The 19,890-nt window shown below is 37.3% G+C and overlaps 1 protein-coding gene across 1 annotated transcript in view; it reads left to right on the forward strand.

Annotated features, from left to right (window-relative positions):
- Nucleotides 1-19,890, forward strand: part of INTS6 (integrator complex subunit 6) — a 45,670-nt gene that overhangs the window by 13,130 nt on the left and 12,650 nt on the right. The window contains 4 exon segments of the mRNA XM_009882366.1: nucleotides 7,383-7,472; nucleotides 15,163-15,346; nucleotides 16,372-16,497; nucleotides 17,374-17,528. Of these exon segments, the coding sequence (XP_009880668.1) occupies nucleotides 7,383-7,472; nucleotides 15,163-15,346; nucleotides 16,372-16,497; nucleotides 17,374-17,528 (555 nt within the window).

Here is a 19,890-nt window from a genome sequence, read left to right on the forward strand (position 1 = left end):
TTGTGTAGGTGAACTACTCTGATGTGCTATTTTAGCCAAACTTCAATGTATAAAAGTCCCTTTTATGAAGGTAAAACTACAGCAAAACCCATGTGAGCCCTAATTTGTGAGAGTCAGTGGTGGTGTTGAGAGTCGGCGTTTTCGTCGTGCGTAGTTATCGTCATGGACTAAGTCAAGACTCCTTCAGCATTTGTCAAAGCTGTTTCTTTCCCTCATCCCTCAGTTGAAGAGATCTGGTGTTTTTACTCACCCTGTGTGTGTGTATTGCTTGATATGCAGAGGAACTCGATCTTCATGGTTCTTGGGACTATGGAGGACTACACTTAGAGCTTCTAAGACCTGCTACTGTCATTTGCATTTCTGATAGCGGTCATGTTCCCCTTAAGATGTAGAGCTCTTTTCTTTTGGGTGGAGTAAGGGTCTTTCTCAAATTACCTTTAACAGATGATTAATTTACCTGTGTTCTCCCTGAAACCTGCCTTTGTGGCTGAGGTAGTATTCCCAGCTGCCCAGCAGGAAGGGGAGGTAGACCATAAGTCCTCCCAGCTTGGATACTGCAGGGAGAGCTAAAAGGTTTCAGTGTTATGATAGAGAATGTGTGTCCGTACTGCAGATGTTTGTGGACTAGCATTAATAGTAAGAATCTTTCTGCTGTCCTGCAGCCCTTTCAGAAAAACACTGGGCATTTTTTCTTTGTGGTAGTGTAATTCCTAGAATAGTGTTTCATTAGATTGTTTTGTGAGATTCCAATCTGTGACCAATCTGGCGTCTGTCTTTGCCATTAATCAAGCATCAAGGGAGATTTCTGTTTTATGTTAAAATTTCTTTTATGACTTGAAAACTTCATAACAGACTTCAAAACACATCCTGTGTAAAACTCAAGCTGATTAGTGTAGCTTTCATTGAACTTTCTGAAAGTGATCTTGAAATACCTTTGCTCTACAAATACCTGATCAACTGCTGGTAAGTCAGAATTGGTGCCACTGCAAGACTGCATTATCTGTTGAACAATTAACAGCATCAGGGGAGTATATCAAAATCTTATGGACAGCAAAACAGAGACGAGTTAGCAACTTTTTTGTGCACGAATCCTGGCTTGTCAGAGATCTTAATCCCATACAGAATTCCAGTATGTTCTTCAGCTCTTGCTCATTCAGGCTGAAACCACAGAATTTTCTCTGACACTTAAGTGGTTCCTGTTCATGGGGTCAGTTTCTATTCTAAAACAGTCATAGCAAACAAATACGGTTTCAAAGCTGTTTTTTATCATGTAGGTTCAGTCACTTGGATAACAGCACGATACAGTTCAGAGGTGCTGTACTTTTCAGTCTGGCCGCAGAATCATGGAGCTCATGTGGCATATCCCATAAGAGGTCAGATGTATCAAAGCAAATGTTCCGGTAGAACCTGACCACCTTTCTTGCTTCCCCCTGTTCCCCCCGCCCCTCACCCCCGCCAGTGTATTCTTGCTGACATTCTGGTAGATCAGAGTTTAATAGTGTGTTTGTGCTTAATATGAATTAAGTGATAATGCGGCATAGCTTCATCAGGGAAAGCTTCCATTTAAAGACATTTTGCTTCTTATCAAGCAGTAGGAAAGAATTTACTAATCTACTGAAGTAGAAAGCATATTCATTCCTGAGTACTATAGTGTGTACATATATGTGCATGATTTATGTGCATGATTATGATGCATGTCTACAAACATTTGAAAAAATCTTAAAGGGTGAAGTAGTTTTTGTGAAGAGTTATTGCCAATTATGAATTCACTGAAATACTACTATGATGCCAATGTATTCAACTGTGTTTGTGACTTGGAAAACAATTGTGTGAATGCATAAAATACAATTGACTCTATAGGTCTTCACAACTGTATTGCTTGGTTCTGCAGGGGTAATAGAAAATAGTCAAAGTTGCTGAAAATGCAAGTGGGACAAGCAAGACATGGCATAAGATGCTACAGTTCTTAAGTAGCTGTGGATCAGAGCATAGAGCAGCTGCTAAATGCCTCTGTGTACTTGACTGATAGTGTTGTGCCTTGAGCAATGAAGGAGAAAGTCTCTAATAAATGTTAAATTAATGTTTCACGATTTTGCTAAAGCATAACTGAAGTTCCTAAGATAGAAAAAGTAAGTGAAAACTAACATGGATTTGGACCATCTGTTTTAGTTTGTTGAAATTCAAGCTCAGTGTTTTGGTATTTTTTTAAGCTGTTATCAGTTTAAAAAAATAGCTTTAAAGCTAATAATTTTGCAGTCTGACTTTAGATTTCATTTTAAACTATTGTTTTTGAACAATAGTTGCTCACAGATTCTCACAAGCATTTATGAGAATCTTGACCTTTTAAATTCTAAAAAAACTGATTGAATCAAAAAAAGCGATAGTGTATTTTTGTATTTCCTGGTCAGATGACAGAGTTTACTGGCAGTTAGGGCTGATACTTCTGAAAATAAAAAGGCTCTGCTGGGATAATGTAATGTATGATGGATGCGCAATACAAATTCTGTTAAATTTTGTAATTTACTGAAATGAAAGCGTACCTTTCAGACATTTGATCGTGATCTGAAAATGATTTTTTTCGAGTGATTAGTAATGTGCTCTGTTAAAAATATGCACTTTATTTCAGTTTACATTAATTTTCAACTTCTAGCCTTTCTTGGGCATGAAGCTTTTGTACTACTAAGTACTTCTTTTTATAGTAGTTGCTTGTTGAACATGTCATTTCTAGTCTCTGACTTGGCGTTTATTTGGTTGTGTTTCTACCTCAGCTATTTCTTAGGTTTTTCAACACTTCTGACTCTGAAATTTAATATTTAAATGTGTGCATTGAGATAACAGTAGTCTTAAACCAATTTTCTCCTGTTGCGTGTGCTATTGTATCTAAAGGTCCCAACAACTCTTGAATTGGTGAACACTTCGAAGAAGAAAAAAAAAAATTAGTAATCCATTAATGTATTAATCAGTCATGCTGAAACTTGTTGCTAAGCCTACTTGCCTATGAAAGTGAATTCTTAGTTTTGAGAGTCTTTACCAGACAATAATGTGTCTTGATAATTTGATACACTTCTGGCTTGCTTTGAGGCTCCATCTCAGAACATCACGCAAGCTGGGCTGGGCTGGGCTGGCTCTGCCTCTTACTGTCACCCTGCGTGAGCCGTGTGGCACTCAGTGGTGCTCACAGCTCTGTATTTGCTTTGTATTTCAACACAGAACTACTTCAGCTGGAGACTGAAGAAATGGCAACCAGTGTAACTTGAGTTGCATTGTGATTTGGAACAAATAGTCGTGAAGCTGTCAAATTGTTCAAAAGAATGCATGTTGTGTAACAGATAAGTTTTAAGGCTTTGAATCTCTTGTTCCTTTTTAGCCTAGCAAGCTTGCAAGATTACTCTGGTATTGATGCTGATTTTTAAATAACTTACTTTCAAAGAGAGGCGTGTGGGGGGTTTTTTGTCACCTTGGTGCATATTTGTCCTTGAAAATGCAGATTGCAGGTGAATGAAAAAACCCTCTTGTGGCACATTACAATACTGGGTGGTTGGACAGGATGATCAGCCATTAAAACCTTAGATGCTTCTCACTTAGCACTTTTTTCACCACTGCTAGGAACCTTCAGAGGGAAAGGAATTGAAAGGAATTTGCCATCAGATTACTCTAGCAGCTACTTAGACTTTCAAGGATACCAAATGAGCCAATTTGCTTCTATGATGCAATTAGCTGAAGTCCCTGTGGGAGCTAGTTGCCACTGAATTTTCAGCTGGAAAAATAAGTAACATTATTTAGTTTTTCCAAAAGACATGTTTATAAGTAAATCTATTTAAAAAACCTTTAAAATAAAACTTGAAAATAACTTTTCAGCTTACTGTAGCCTGAGTAGTAAATTGGGACTCAAACTGCCACAGTTTAAATGTAGCAGTTGAGTTTCTAGACTCTAAGATGTTTATCCACTATCAGTGGTTATAATGTGTCTGAAAACAGATAACACAAGAACAGAAGTATCTTGGCGTGTATGCTTGTTAGAATAGGCCTATATAATGCTAGATTAAATTACAAGTGATGTTTCCCAGGGTATTGGTACTAAGGCCAAGTTGATCTTTGCCCTACTTACTGTAAGAACTCGGGGTTTCACACTTTCTATCTTTGACTTTCCTGTGTGGAAATTTAAGATGATGCTAAAATTAGCTGCTGGACTATTTTTGCTTTTGAAATGAACAAAACCTCATGGTGATTAGGTAGTTGTCAGAGTAAGTTGTAAACAGGCTTGTTATTTACAAGCTGGTAATGGTATGCTGAGCTGATTTCCAGTGCATTTCAGCATACCTGTAAGTTGCCAAAGAGCTGGTAGTGTGTGCTCTGTCACTCACTGTTTCACTGTGTAACTGAAATAACTAAAATAATTGAGCTGTGCTGTATTGATTTCATATGCATTCACATATGCATCCACTATGGTGTTGCTATGTATTTTGAAGAATATGATACTTCTAAGATGCGTAAAGTTGTAGTGTTTTATTTTATCAGTATATTTCTAAAGGAAATAGATTGGGTTTGATTAGATTGAAATAAAGTTCTAAAATGGCAGTTGACAAAACTGCTGTGGTTTATTTTAAAAAATTGGTAAGTGTAAGTCTTCTGGAATTTCATTTTGCCAAATTTACTACTGAGTTTTGAGAGCTTATATAAATAAGACTTGGCCTTTTTTTTTTTTTTTTTTTTTAGGAATACTTGACAATACTGGTTTTGTATGCCTTCATATAGCTAAGGTGAGGAGTAGCGTCAGAAGAGTCAGTGGTGTTCTTTAAGAATTAATGACATGGAAATTTTCAGTCAAAAATAGTAAACCTCAATGATTGACATTTTGTCTGAAATTCTTCCTTGATATATTCTGATTATGTTTCTGCTCCTTTAGGTGGAACGTAGGTACTTGTTTCATGTTTCTAAATTGCATGGAGCTGTGAACCTAGGTACATCTAAGTGAACTCAGGTCTGTTCACTTGTCTTTAAATAATTCAGTGGTGAATCGTGTACTCTGTGACTTGATTTCTTAAATTCTTTCTAGAAAGGATAATATTTATAGCTGTATTGATGAGTTGATGAACTCAAGTTTACTGTATTTTCATGTCTAGCTAGTGAAGAAGAGATTTTAAGGGGAATCTTTGCCTTATTAAACAAGTGTGAAGCATTCTGCACCAGTGCACTGCTAGTGTTTCCACAGTTATCCTGGAGATGATACATGTGGAAATGTGGGTTACTTTGTCTTTGGGGTCCGAGATTCTCAAATTGTTACTCTGGCTCCAAATTAATGTTGTTCTTGTGTTGGTAAAAAGAGATTCTTGCTTTTGTAAATATGTTGCTATATGAGTTGATTCTTGACTTAAAGTCTTGCAGGTCATCCATTGTACAGGTAAAATGCTTGAGAAATTATAAAAGATAGACTGAGGATGAAGTAATTTCTCCCCCAGAGACTTAGTGGGGGAGCTCAAGCTTAACATTTCTTGTTTCCTTCCTTATAATTTCGTAATAATTCTGAGCCCAAAATGTTTAAATTCAAGGCTTAAACTTTAAATGGGTAAAATTGGTGAAGATTATAGTTGAGGTACAAAAAAATGTTCAAAATAATAAGGGTATCTGGATAATAGAGGTTGTCAGAGACGAAATTTTTAATACTTGTATTTCACATTGGACCTGAATATTGACCTAAAGAGCACTGCTTATGACATTCTAAATCCAAAATCTTGTTATTTTTATCAATTGTGAAATTATTTTTACAATCATTTATTAGCCATAGGATTAAAGTATTTCTATGTTCCGTATTCATGAGAATAATATCCTTCTCTTCCAGTTAGAAACCCTGCTTTCAATATTATTTCAGTGCAATGTAATTAGCTTCCAGCTGAGGTTTTGCAGTTCTGGTGAACTACTAGTTGGCAGAATAACATGCCATAACTGTTCTTCAGAATTAAATAAGGCTAAATATTCTTAAGAAATTATTTTAATTAAAACTGAGTGTATTTTGAGAGTCCTTAAATTCTTTTGAGTAATTTTTAAATTTGCATTAGCTTTGCTTTAATGGGAGAGATTGATCTTCACTGTTTAATTTTATTTTTGCATATATTTTTTGTCTGTAGCAATGGTGTGCTGTTTTAAAAGAAAATTTTAGGATTTTCACGAAGGTTTGAAAAAATATTGAGCAAATAACTTTTTAATTTTTCTTTTGGCATATAGTAAATTGATCACTGTAAAAGTGGTGCTGCCACTTCAAACTGGACAACCGTCACCAAATATATTTCAAATTGTTAGGTGATATTTCTGTTCTAAGCACACAATTAGTAGCTGATCCTTTATATTAAATGGATTCTAAAAAATGGATTTTAAAGGTCTTTTTCTTAAAACCTATTAGTTCTCTCCATATTTTTAGAGTAATTTATAAGCATTCATGAGATAGTTTGTCTTTATAAGCAGAACTAGACTGTGGATCTAGTTGTATTTTTCTTTATTGTTTTCTGAAGAAAAATGAGTCCTTAAACTTGGCAATAGAGAGTAGGACCCACTAAACAAAAGCTTGCGGTAGCTTTTATCCAGTCCGTCTAACTCTAGCTAGAGTGGAATGTGCTGCCTGGGCTTGGAGTTGACATGTACATGGATTACTTTGGGATCCTCTTTTTCAGGAGGGACAGAAGGTTCCTAGTGTACTGGAGGTAGGAAAAGGAAGTGCCAATAGCAAACCGAAGTTTTTTTGTTACAGCTAAACTATTTGAATGTCTTAGTGGAGTCACAGAATGTCTTACCTTGTATCTGTTTCTATCTTAGATACACTTTCTATATGAATCATTTATTTTTCAAGTACTTGTTTCTGAAGTCTTGCATGCGTGGTTGAACCACCTTGGCCAAAATGTAACTGGTACTACTCATGTCAGATTTTTCCTTAATACATAGAGTATTAGTTCTTAACCTGGCGATTGTGATCACAAGATATTATGCAAATTCTTTAGTTGGTCACCGTAATTAAAGCATGCATAAAATCATCCCTGGAATAGGAGGAATTGGAAGTATCTCTGGTTTGAAGAGGCAGTCGCTCCTCTAAACAGCTGCTAGCTTGTCAGAATACTGCAGTACCTATTGTTCTTGAAGTCTCACATTAACCATTTTTGCCGTGTTTCTGTATGCATTTATTGAATACAGATATATCAAGTGTCTAGCTTTACATGGCCTAACTGCCAAAAGGCTCTGAAACCCACAGCACTGTACTAAATAGTACATGAGAATAAGTACTTCAGGCCTCATCATTTTGTCGGTGGGTATCAGTGGCCACTTAATGACTGAACAGAAGCTTATGAATTTGTTACATCATTTTAAATGAAATTGCTTTTTTTTTCCCCCCTTAGGGACGAAACCCCTTTTTTCTGGAGCCAGCAATAATTATAACAGTTACTGATGGAAGTAAATTAACTACTACCAGTGGGATACAGGAAGAGGTAAGATCTGACCTTTGTTTAAAATGATGTGTACTAAACGTTGTGTTAGAATACTGTTTACAGTAGGAGCATGAATGGCTCCTCAAAAGTATGTTCACTAATAGCTTAAATTTGCATGTTTTTTTCTTTTAATTAGAAGTAATTTTATGCAATAGTACTACAAAAATCTGAGTAGCTCTTTTTCCTTATCACATATGACAGAAGCATGTAGTACAACTGTTGGTCTGTATAGTAGATTCAGTTTGCTATTTCTATCCAGGGATTTCATAGCTTTTCAGGTATGTTAGCAAAGGAAATTGATTTCTGTAAAGCGTTAATGTCTTTAACTGGTCTAGATATAAGTTCTTTATGTATAGACCCAAATTAATGTAGTGATTTCCCAAAGGATGTGGCCACTAGGGAGCGTGTGAAATATGTATTTCTTTCACACTGGGCTCTTAAAGTGATTATAATCAAATTGGTTGTGTCCTTATAATCCAAGATAAGAGCGGAAGAAATGTATTTCAAATTAAATCTGTAGAACAGTTTAAAACACCAGATCTTAGTATACTGGAGTACCTGCTGAGACATCTGGCAAACTCAGAGCTATAGCAAATGATGAGGCATTGAATTATTTTAACTGACTGGCCATTTTGAATTTTTTTTCCTTAAAAAGATGGAAAAGGTCACTAGTGATAGGACTGGTCTGACCATCTCAGTGCCCACTCCATGGAGTAGTAAAATAACCAAACAACAATAACAAATCCCTGTGCTCATTCCCTTTTCAGGGAAAACGTTAATACCTAAAGGTTTGTTCTAAAGCTTAAGGATTCAGACTTTTCCATGTGGTACACAACACTTGACCATACAGATTAACTTGTCATTCACTGCTGTTCATTAGTTACTCAAGTTTCTCCTATTATATCACATTCTTACAGCACTTACGGAAGTAGTTTGAATGGAAAGTGGTATTGGAATGTTTTTGTAATGTATCCGACTTAGAGGAAGAAAGTTGAATGACCTGATAATTCTATGTGGACTACTAACAAATAGCCATAGCCAGTAACTGAAGGGGAATGCCTGGATCCATACCAAGTAGATTGTAACCTCACTTTCATCATATTTTTTTACCCAATAAACTATTTTCAGTTTAATCCAGGGATTGATTTGGTGTGGTCCAAAATACTGAGTAAAATAGCAGCCTCATATTTACAGTGATTGTCAGTGAGCAGAGGGTAGCGTGACACTTCTAGAGCCTTCTACAACATTTAGTGCTGTTAGCAGCAGAATATTGGTTTGGGTTTTTTTAAGAAGTAATTGGGTAATCACTTAGTTGTGTAAGTCCTTTCTTGAGGAGAAGCAACTTCTCTGCTGTCATGTGACTAGCTTGTAAAATCTGACATTGACATCCTGGAGTGAGGAACACCAAGGTGCTCAGGGGGTGAAGCATGTGACATCGAGGTAGAAGCAGAGAACTGGGTTTGCTCAGCCTTTAGAAGAGAAGTCTGTGGGGGATGTCTTACCACCATCTGCAACAGCTTTAATGGGGGAGGGAGCCTGGCTTTTCTTGGAGTTGCACAGGGCTGACAACAGAGGCAACAGCTGCAACTTGTACCTTGGGAAATTCTGATTGGATAGCAAGAAAAATTTTAACTGTGTGGGTGACTGAACACTGCCATAGGTTGTTCAGTGATTGCAAGATCTCCATTATTGGAGGTGCTCAAAATTGAGTTGGATGAAGCCCTGAGCAATCAGAAGGTTCTGGACTATATAACATTCATATGTCCCTTCTAATGTACATGGTTCTATGATTCTATGTTACATTTCCTCTCATCTTGTTCGTTTATCCAAAATGATATAGGTAAGAAAGCTCTACTGGCTGTCATGAGCTCTTTTTCTTACAACTAGAGAGAGTCAGGATTTTTTTTTATAGCTTGCAAGTTTTTTGTGTTCCTTTTCTTTCAAATGTGGGTACAACTTTTTCATCTTAGTCTCCACAAGACAACATTTTCTTATGGTCAGGCAACTATTTGGTCACACGTTCACATCCTTAAATTGTTGTAACTTACATTGAGAAAATGGGTTTTCTGGTGGCTGCTTTAATCTACTAAATTTAGGTTTGGCTCATGAGTGGTGCTGACAGATAACTGTGCTATGCCCAGGGTTTCAGTGTCGTGATAGTGACATTGGGCCAAATTTGACACTTGATTTGATATCAATTGTTAAACTGCATTCTAGAGATTCAGAATCTGCTCCACTGATGATAGTGAACTAATGATTTCTTAGTAAATGATCAAACTGCCTTCTGAAGGAACTGAAAGTGACCACTGCTTTTATTTCCTGCAAGACAAAATGCAAGTTTCTTTGAGTGTTCTTGCACATGTGTTTACAGGCTATATATTCCATACCCAGCAATGGATGTGAATTTTTTTCTCTTTTGCTGTAGCTGTACCGGTAGGAACATCCTTAATGCTATCAAAGAGTAGGGGAACAAAGTATCCAAGGGTGTTTCTGTCTTTCAGGGATGATCTTCTGCTTTTGCCAACATGTGACCTATTGATTGGAATTTTTCTTAGCCTAGCTTGAGTGTCCGTTACAGTTACTCTCAAATTGGACATGCAGAAAGGAAGCAGAATTAATACAGTAACACCACCCTGGAGATAAGGAAGTCTGTTGTTGCTCTTCTGTTCAATAACAAAGCTTTTCGGGCACTTTCAAATGTCTCTTCTGTTCTTTGGGTTTGACTTTGGAGAGGCTTTTCAGAGTTGGTGTTGGAAGTGATCATATCCCACTGGCCACAACAACAGTGTTTTTTCTTCCTATGTAAAGCTCTTATCATGGGCTAAGGCAGTATATTTTTAGTTCTTTTAAAACTTACATACAAGAGAACTGACAGAACTTTGTTTTTGGAAAGCCTGTGAAGCCAGCACGGAACCTGGAGGCAAATTTTCTCAAAACTGTCATTCAGGTGAATATTTGCATTCTTACCAATGAAATCAGCTTTATCACTATGGGAACACTTTCATTTGCCCTAGTGTGAAGCAGTCAAGCTTAAACCCTGCTTCAGAGCTCTTGCTGAATTCTTCAGATGTCCTCTTCCTTTGTGGAATTTAATATGGGTTTTGCAGATAAAGAGCCTTACCTATTCAGCACTACCTTGTCTCTGATATATGTGGTTCTTCAGACTGAAGACAGAAATGATGCAGTCTATGCAATTATAATCTCCACCGGCAGAAGCTAGTAGGATTTTCAGTCCTGTTCCTTCTGGCACTGACTTCTAATGCACCAGTGCTGATGTGCTGAAGTGTGCCAGCATCAGTTCTACATTCAGCAGGGTGTGTTGACCAGGTTCTTCCCTGGATTCACTTGTCCCAGTCATAACTTGAGGAAGGGGTCAGCTCATACTCTTGGAATACCCTCATTTAATTATTGGTCTCATGCTATGGATTCCTCTTGGGGTGGCTTTCACTTCTGTATTGATCCCTCAAAGTTGGTGTTAGCTCTTCACGATCTTTCCTTTAACAAGTGTTTGATTGCTTGAGGGGATTTCTCTTATTCCTCTTTATGTTATGAAATAAAATGTCATACTTCAGTTTTGCAGCTGCTGGCCTGTCTTCCCTTGTCTTCTTTCTACATACCCTCTGTTTTAAGAGGAGGCATTAAACTCCTGTTTGCCAGACTGCAGCTGGGTTATTGACCAATTGATATGTTCTGATGAATGATTATGCAAACAAAAAGTATGAGCAATGCTGCTTCTCTGTGTTGCCGTTCTTCTGATCTTCCAGTTATAAGAGACTCTTACAGGAGGAATCAGTGATTTTCTTGACTTGTTATCCCAGAATTGTTTGGTATTGTCACATTGATTGTTCCCAGGGTTGATCATCTTGCACCCCTGCTGTGATAACTGTAACGAGTGACAAGGTCCTGCTCACTTTCAAGAGTAATTAGGAACTGCAAATGTTCCACAGTACTTTCAATCATAGTTCCTCCATCTCAAAATCTTTATTTCCAAACATTCTGCAAGAAATATGTGGCAGATCTCACTGGATGTACGTCCCCATCCTTCCTCATCCATGTTACTCCTCTTAGCAGTGGTTGCCAGGATCACAGCATTTGGCACTGAGCCCCAGTGCTCCTGATGTGTTAATTCTGTGTAACTGTCAGCTGAGTGTGCACATGCTGGGGTCAGAATGGCCAAGTATATCATGTCGTTGATGGGGTGTGTCTTATGATCACATGGTGTGGTATTATTTCCTATGGAAGAACAATTTGTGACTTTCTATCTGTGTATAAGATTGGACTGCATAAGATTGGATGGAAAAACATAGGAAAACGTAATGCTGTGGTTAAATCTTAAGTAGAGTTTCGCAGTCTATCCAAGGGCTTGTTTTCTCAGCTGGGCTTGAACATTGTTGCTTGTCCTTCAGTCCTCTGAGGATGAAATGTTGCATTTGCTTGGAATGTTAGATGTGCCTTGTCTTTTTATGGATACCAGAAAAGCCTGCAAGGAGGTTACTTCCAGATAGACTATTTTTTTTAAATAATATTTTAGATACAAAAGACAAAGAAGTTGACTGCTTCTGTATGGATTTTTTTTATTGAGTACCCAATTGTGTAAAAACCTTTTATGAGACTTCCCAACACAGAGCTGCCTGTAATTACCTAAGTACTACGGCTTAAGCAGTGTTTGTGCTGCCATTGTAATGTAAGAGCCTGTATGTGCAGTCCTGGCCAGAAGAGCATTGCGCTCTTTCACCAACCACCATGCCATGGAAATGGTAGGGTTACAAACTAGTGTTGAGACAAACCAGCTTTTTTTTAGTACTAAGCTGGAAGGACATTTGTGTGTGATTATATATAGACAACACGTTGAAGACCATTGCTGCAGGGGGGTTGGAACTCAATGATCTTCAAGGTCCTTTCCAACCTAAACCATTCTATGATTCTGTAACCTCCATTTAAATTGTTCAGTCTGTCTTTTTCTCAGCAACCAATAGGAAGGACAAAGAGGAAAAGATGTGCATGCCTTCATATGGAAATATGTGTGGGGAAAGAGAAATTAAATGCAAGGTGCACATTTCTAAGCCCCCTCTTGTTTTCTGCTATGTATGCAGTTGCTATGGTAATACAATATCAGTTAAAGAAAAAAGTGACTGGAGGTGAGAAGACCAAGTTACTAATGTTTGTGGAGAATGAGGCCTGGTTTGAATATGAAACTTCAGTAACGTGGATGTTAAATTTAACTGGAATTAAACTGTGAGGAGGAAAGTGAGGACATTTGACTTGATGCGGATGGCTTTGCATGTTGTCTTACAGTTTGAAAACAATTCTGATAGTAATATGTACGTAATGCAGTGGCCTGCTCCTGAGTACTGTTTGGTTTTGGGGTTGTCTCCATGTAAGTAGCTGAGCCAAAGAAAGTTTTTGCGGTTTGAGATAAACTGAACTCAGGATAGTGTCAGTGCAGTGTTCAATGGGATACTTTACATATAAATAGATATTAAAATTATATGCTGTCTGAAGAAAAACAGTGCTGTTACATGGGTACGTTTTGCAGATGAAGTGTACTCTTCAGAGCTAGTAAATCTCTTCAGTCACATCTAAGTAGCAAAGTTTGGTGAATGGCATTCCTTAATAATAGCCCCAAGTGAGGACAGTGTAGTGCTTGCAATTCAGTCCTCTTACAATCTTTTAACTGCGTTTCCTTTGCCAAGCAAGCATTGCTGGCTCTTTGTGTGAAAAGGGGAAAGACATGCGTGTGAATCAGTAATAAACCAGGTACATAGCTGAGTGTCCTTTGACCAATTTCACATGGAGCATTTGGGGAAAATGGTGTTCTTCTCACATGTACTCTCTGCTTGCATCAGCAAAAGCAGAAATTCAGGACGAAGCGTCAGGTGCACTGAAAAGTCCAAAGTGTTCTGATTCTTACTCAAGTGTTGCAAGAGTGGGTTTGTCATATTTGCTCCTGGCTTTGAGATTGTATCGATAAATTGATTATTTTTCAAACACGAGGAGAGGTATTTTTCCCAATATGGGATGCTTGCAATTATGTAAATAGAAATAGCTGAGGTTTCCAGTTTGGAAATTAGATTTAATGCTTTCAAGTTCATCCCTTAAAAACAAGGAAACAAAAAATCTTTTTCCACAGCTTCTTGCAAACTCTTTAACCTAATCCCTATGAACTAAAAATGAAGCCAATTTGACGTGGGTGCTTTTGTGGACTTGCATCAAGTTTTGGAACAGACTACTAGTTTCCTTTGCTAACATGGAGTTGAGGTTGAGAATTTGGATTTTTTTTTTTTTTTGAATGCTGCATGAGAAGGAAGGTGTTTGACAAAGCGTTGAATTTGTTTCAGCTTTTGGGCTTAACCCTTGTATTTGGCCAGATAATGGAACTGTTCGCACCACTTGAGTCATTGCTTTGGAGACTTTTTTCTTCCCTTTTATGGCTGCAGTGCTGCAGATGAAATGAGAATTTTGCTTTTACTGACATTCCGGGATTTATCAAATTTTTCTGAAATTTGTAATTATTTGTTATAAGTCTAGTCTGTCTATTCAGGGTGTCTGTAGTTGAATGTTTTGATATGCTTGCTTTTTCCCACTAATCTCTGAGGTTTCTGGATGCAAAAAGAGAGGCTAGAGTTCTCTGAATGCCTTGTGCTGTCCCTTAGAAGCTAAAGCATTGTTTTTTTTATTTTTCCTTGTTTCAGTTAACTTGTTATAAAACTACTGCTAGCTCTAGGAATTTTAGATGTTCTGTTAGTCTCTCTGGCAGTTACTGTTAGTGGTTAATAAACAATATCCTGAGCATGGCTGTAGCTTTTATGCAGCATGCTTGAAGCCTGAAATTTGAATCTCTTTACTGTCTGTTCTGGGAATCAAAGCAAAAAGAAATGCTCTCATGTATTGTATGTCCCTGGATGGTGTCTTCACTATTCTGAACTAAAACTCTTGTGTAGTTCTACACGGACAGGCAACACAATGGTGCATGGCAAGCAATTCTTCCTTGTGTAGGTAGCTCTGGCTGTTGCTATCTATTACCTAAAAGTGAGACCTCATTTTGTGTTTCACTATTGATTTTAATCTTAATCTTTGATTTTTACTTAAAGCATGAGTTTGGTTGTGGGATATACCCATGTTATGCAAAATCTCTGCCTTCTGATTCTATAAGATAACTACCACATCAGTTCACTTGTTGAAGCTGAGTTATTTGGAGTTATTGATCCTGGCAGCTAGATATTTTTGAGCAACTGTACCCAAGTTACATTTCTTCTGCAGGAGTCTTAGCTTAACATTACCTTTTCATTCAGTTGTGCTTTTTATCTTGAAGCATCGAGGAAAAGACTGAGCTGAGAATGGGCCTGTTCTGCAAAAAATTGTTTGAACTAACGAATGCTACAGTGAAACAGTTCTTACTGGTGAAATTCTAAGGCAAATATTCTATTGATTCTGAAGTTTAGATCAGTTTTAAAAAGTGGTTGTTCCCACTTGGTTTGTAATTCTCAACTTCGTGCATCATATTGCCTTGAGATGTTTGAAGTGTTGATTAAATGATGGGTTTCTTGCTTTTAACGTCCAGTATTTGAATCAAATTATAAATCTGTGGAGGGGTTATAAATGTGTATAAGAAGAGTGAATTGCCATCACTATGTAAGGTGATTTTTTTTTTTTTAAAGTAGTATATTCAGACATTTAAATTCCTTTTCAGCTCCATTTACCTCTCAATTCCCCTCTACCTGGAAGTGAGTTAACTAAGGAACCCTTTCGATGGGATCAGAGGTTATTTGCTTTGGTTCTTCGTTTGCCTGGCATTACAGCACCGGAATCGGAGCAGATGACAGGGGTACCGGTGGATGACTCTGCAATCACACCTATGTGCGAAGTCACAGGAGGTGAGTGCCCTGGTTTCCTTTGACAAGTCGATACTTTTGAAATTGAAAATACATTCAGTTTAGCTCTATTAATCATGTACATGTCATGGAATAAGTATTTCTAAGTTCTTTATGTTATAATACATGATATAATTTCTATATTTTGTTATATCAGAACTCTGATATAACAAAACTAAAGACACTCATTGCATTAAAGCTACAGACAGTTGAACGTAACTTGTCTTGGAAGGGTGTGAATCTACTTTCTTTAGCAGTTTTTTTTTTAGAGGAGAAAACATTTTTTTCTAATGCATTTTGGTATCGCAATTAGAAATTGTAAGAATTGAGTCTGTTCTGCAGTACAGTTTTTCTAAATTCCTGTTATACTCTGATCTAAACAAGCCAGAAGTGAAGGAATGCAGAATGCAATACAGAATTTCGTCAATGTGGGATGCATAATTATTCTGCAAATTTGACACTTTTCTATCCATCATAACTCATATTCTTAATCTCTTAGAAATGACTTTCCAGATCATACTTAGTCATTAATCATATATTTTGTTTGTAAAAGTTTTTGATTACATCACATATTAAAAATACAATGATTCTTTTGACACATCTATGTGATATGGTTGTGATAGAGAGCAAACAAAGGGATTTAAAAAGCATTCCAAAAGGGTTTGATTCCACTTCTTTCTGACTGTCACGTAGGCTATACTAACGGTGCTTTGACCGAAATTCGTGGACAGTTAAATGTTGATGTCTGTCGCAAGGGGGAGCCCATTTTCCATGTATGCAACCAAGAATTTGAGTTAAAGTCATTAAGGGGCTAAAACCCAAACACTTCCAATGAGGTGCAGGTAACACCGGCACTGCTTCACTAGGCTGCCTTGCTGCTTAAACAAAGAGGGAGTGTTCGGGAGAAGCTTTAAATCAGTGATCCATACATAAATCAATGTGTGTCGTGGGTGAACAGTTTTAAATGATCCAAGTTAAAGTAAGGGCAGAAACACTGAGCAACCTTAACCTTGACTGTTTTGTTCTAGGTCGATCATATTGTGTATGCTCTCCAAGAATGCTGAATCAGTGTCTTGAGTCATTGGTGCAAAAAGTGCAAAGTGGAGTGGTAATAAATTTTGAAAAAGCTGGACCGGATCCCTCACCAATTGATGGTACTTGCAATTTTTTACACTGTGATATCAAATGGCAGGGATGACTATCAATATAGTTTAGTGAACTTAATGTAATAGTTGCCAAGACTAATGGAAAACTGTTGCAATTTAAAGACATTACTACAAAAAGGACCTGCTGACCGTCTGAAATTCTGTTGTACTTTTTTCAAAATACTGGCTATAGCTGCTAGACACTATGTTAAACCTCCGCATTTGGTATTATTACTCAGGTAGTCTTAAATACAGTTATTCAAGTCAAGTATAGTTGAATGGGTTCATGAGTTTTAAGCAGTAGTTTTCAACCAACTAGAAGTGTAAATAGCCTGACATGGAAATACTGTGGGTTTATACATTTAGCCTTTTTTGTTTAATATAGTAAAATGGCTGCATTAAGAGTGAAAATAGCAAATACAACTGCAGCCTTAACTTCTTGTTCTAAATGGTTTAGCTAGGTCCCTCTTAGGATGTTGCTGGGAAGTCTTTGTGGGACTCTTTAGATCCTGCTTTGCTGCAATAAACAGTTAGTCCAGCAGTATTAATTGTGTGTATCAGGTTTTTTTATGCATGGAGATTTGAAGGTTATCTGTTAATAGCAATGGGAGGAGGAAGAAACTGATTATTATGAAGGGCTCTGGATAATTGGCTTTCTCAGCTCTGATCCTGTAAACATTCAGTGCTTATTTGGTTTCTCATAGTTTCTGGGTTTTTGCAGAAATGCTTACTGACAAGTATCTGCTATTCTTAGAAATAATATTAACTGCACAAAGAGCTTCCCTGGGGGTATAGTTCTCAAACTCTTCACAGAAGTTGTTTAATACTCTGAGTTTAACACTATTCTGACTCAAAGCTGTGTGTTTTTTTTTTTTTTTTCTGTAGATGGGCAGGTGGATATATCTAGACCCTTTGGACCCCAACCTTGGCACAGCTGTCATAAACTTATTTATGTCAGACCAAACCCTAAAACTGGGGTTCCTATAGGTCATTGGCCTGTTCCTGAATCCTTTTGGCCAGATCAAAATTCTCCAACGCTGGTATGTACTGAAGTTAAAGGAAAGGGGTTGGGTGTGTGGGAATATTCTAGGATTTCCTAGTCACTGATTTTTAAATCTTGAGATACGTACTTCATTGTAGCAACCATAAAAGCAGTGTAACCCAAGAAGGAATCACACATGTAAATCTGTGTGGCAGTTATCTTGGCTAAATTACTGATGAGCAAATAATACTATGGCCTTTACTTTTTAGTAACTTTGAAGCATTAAGAGACTGCCTGTAACCTAACATGTAGTGTTTCTGTTTGAACTCTGGTAAAATATCAAACCAGAAATAAGGTGGCACTTTGATAATAGCCTACCAAATTCTCTTGCCTTGTGGATGGTATTAATAGAAAATTGTGTGAACTTCCCAATTTTGAATCCTTGTCTTCATTCTAGCAGGTGAATGTAATTTCATCTACTGTTGTGCAGTGTAGCCGTACCTTCAATTTTGTCCCAAGTAGAGACACTTGCTTTGTTTTTTTTTAAATACTACCCACAATTAATTTTATTTGTTATTTTTCATAAAAGTGTATGTCGCTACCTTCTGTTTGGTCTGAGAACTACTTATTAGTATAGTATAATGTATTCTTGTATTTCTGCTAATCTTTGAAAATCATTAAAGTAGAAATAATGCAGGCATGTAATTGTTCTGTACATTTCATGAGTATTTTTACTGAATTTTTGTGTTTTTTTTATCTGAAACTAGTGTGCTGACTAGCAAACTCATTGAACTTTTCATAAATTTTATCTCCTTTGTTTGAAAAAATATATAAAGTCCTTTGAAATACAGGTTGTTGAGGAGTGATACAAGTATGAAATTTTAGTCATGTTTACAAGTTTGATATTGGTGGTGTCTGTGGCCACATTCCTTGAAAGATGTGGATGCCCTTCTGAACTACAAAGCAAGCTGATGTATATGAATAAAGTAGATCTTCTATAGCCATTTAGAAAGCAAACCATTGTGTACGGGGTGTTAAAAAGCTGCTCTGTAGGAAAACTGTCCTGTGTACTCCCTGTAATCACTACCAATGGCTTATCTGCCTCCATTCACTGTATACAGTCAGTACAGTTTGCTACTGCAGATCTGATTGAGATTGCTAAAATAGATCTTGCCAAGTGGAGAGCTGTTGAACTAAATCTGCTAAAAACATGAGGTTGACTTACGCAAATGGTGAGACGATGAGAAAGAATTCTTCTCTCAGTTGTAGCATGTATAGCTCTCAACTGTATAAAGCACTGGATTATTGCATGTGCAGCTAAATTCCTGTTACCATCAATTGGAATTCCTCATTGAACCTTCCTTATGCAATGTTGGGGTGCTAAGTTTACTGATAGTATTTAAAGACTTGTATTTCCTTGCTGTTCTGAAAATATAGTATTAAAACTTAGTATATGTTGTGACTCTTGTTTACTTAAGGGTCCATAGTTAAGATATTTTTCTTTTCCTCCCTGTTGCCTGATCCACAGTGGAGCTGTCTCAAACAGTCCTACCCCAACAACTGTTTCGTGTACTGTAGGTAATGATAGTATCAAGGCTTTCTTAAATGTATATGGAAGCCTGCTAATAATTATGTTGGCAGATCAACACGTAAATGGCTGCTCCCACTGCTCTGAGGTAAAAATAGTTCTGCTGTCCAGCCAAGGGTTATTGGACTTCTCAAGTCTTAGCATTCAACTTCTTTTGCAGCCTTTTTATTCCTAGTATAACTGCTTCACGGCTTGGTCAAAAAGTCCACCACAACTATTTATTGGAGGCATCTTCTTTGAAGAGAATTCCAGTTCCTTCAGTTGGTTGGGCCTCCTGTTTTGTGTGCGCTTGGACAGTAGACCTTCCTCAGAGTGGAGACAGTCAAGGCAAGACCAGCTCTGTGGGCAGATAACATTTGGGTGGCGCATCCTAAAAGGAAGAGGTTAGAGCTTATAGATGTAGAAAAATTACTTTCAAGGTGAGGTGGTAGGAAGGTCCAAGAAACCCTGTGTTTCCCTGGTTCACCTTATGTATTTATTAGTTACTTTCTCATAAAGAGAGTAAACGGAAGGAGGCTTCCCAATTGAGCTCTTCCCCAGATTCTAGTGGCCTTGAAGGAGGCTCAGGGTAAGTATAAGAGCTTACGTTCTTCTCCTGAAAACCCTTCAGTGGAAGGCGTACAGCTCCATTTTCATCACACACAAAAAAACCCAGCTTTCTGTTTCAGCAAAAGAAATTTCAAATATGTTGTTAACTTATACTTGAGGCACAGAGACCTTTTCCCTGTGATTAATAAAAAGATTAAAAGCCAAACACTTAAGTTGCTTGAATTGAAATATTTTTTTCACAGGTCTAGTTAAAATGTGAGTTCTTCTGAAGCTTGTCTTTTCT

Source organism: Charadrius vociferus, unplaced genomic scaffold, assembly GCF_000708025.1.
Source record: "Charadrius vociferus isolate BGI_N301 unplaced genomic scaffold, ASM70802v2 scaffold263, whole genome shotgun sequence".
In the NCBI taxonomy this organism is placed as follows: Eukaryota; Metazoa; Chordata; class Aves; order Charadriiformes; family Charadriidae; genus Charadrius; species Charadrius vociferus.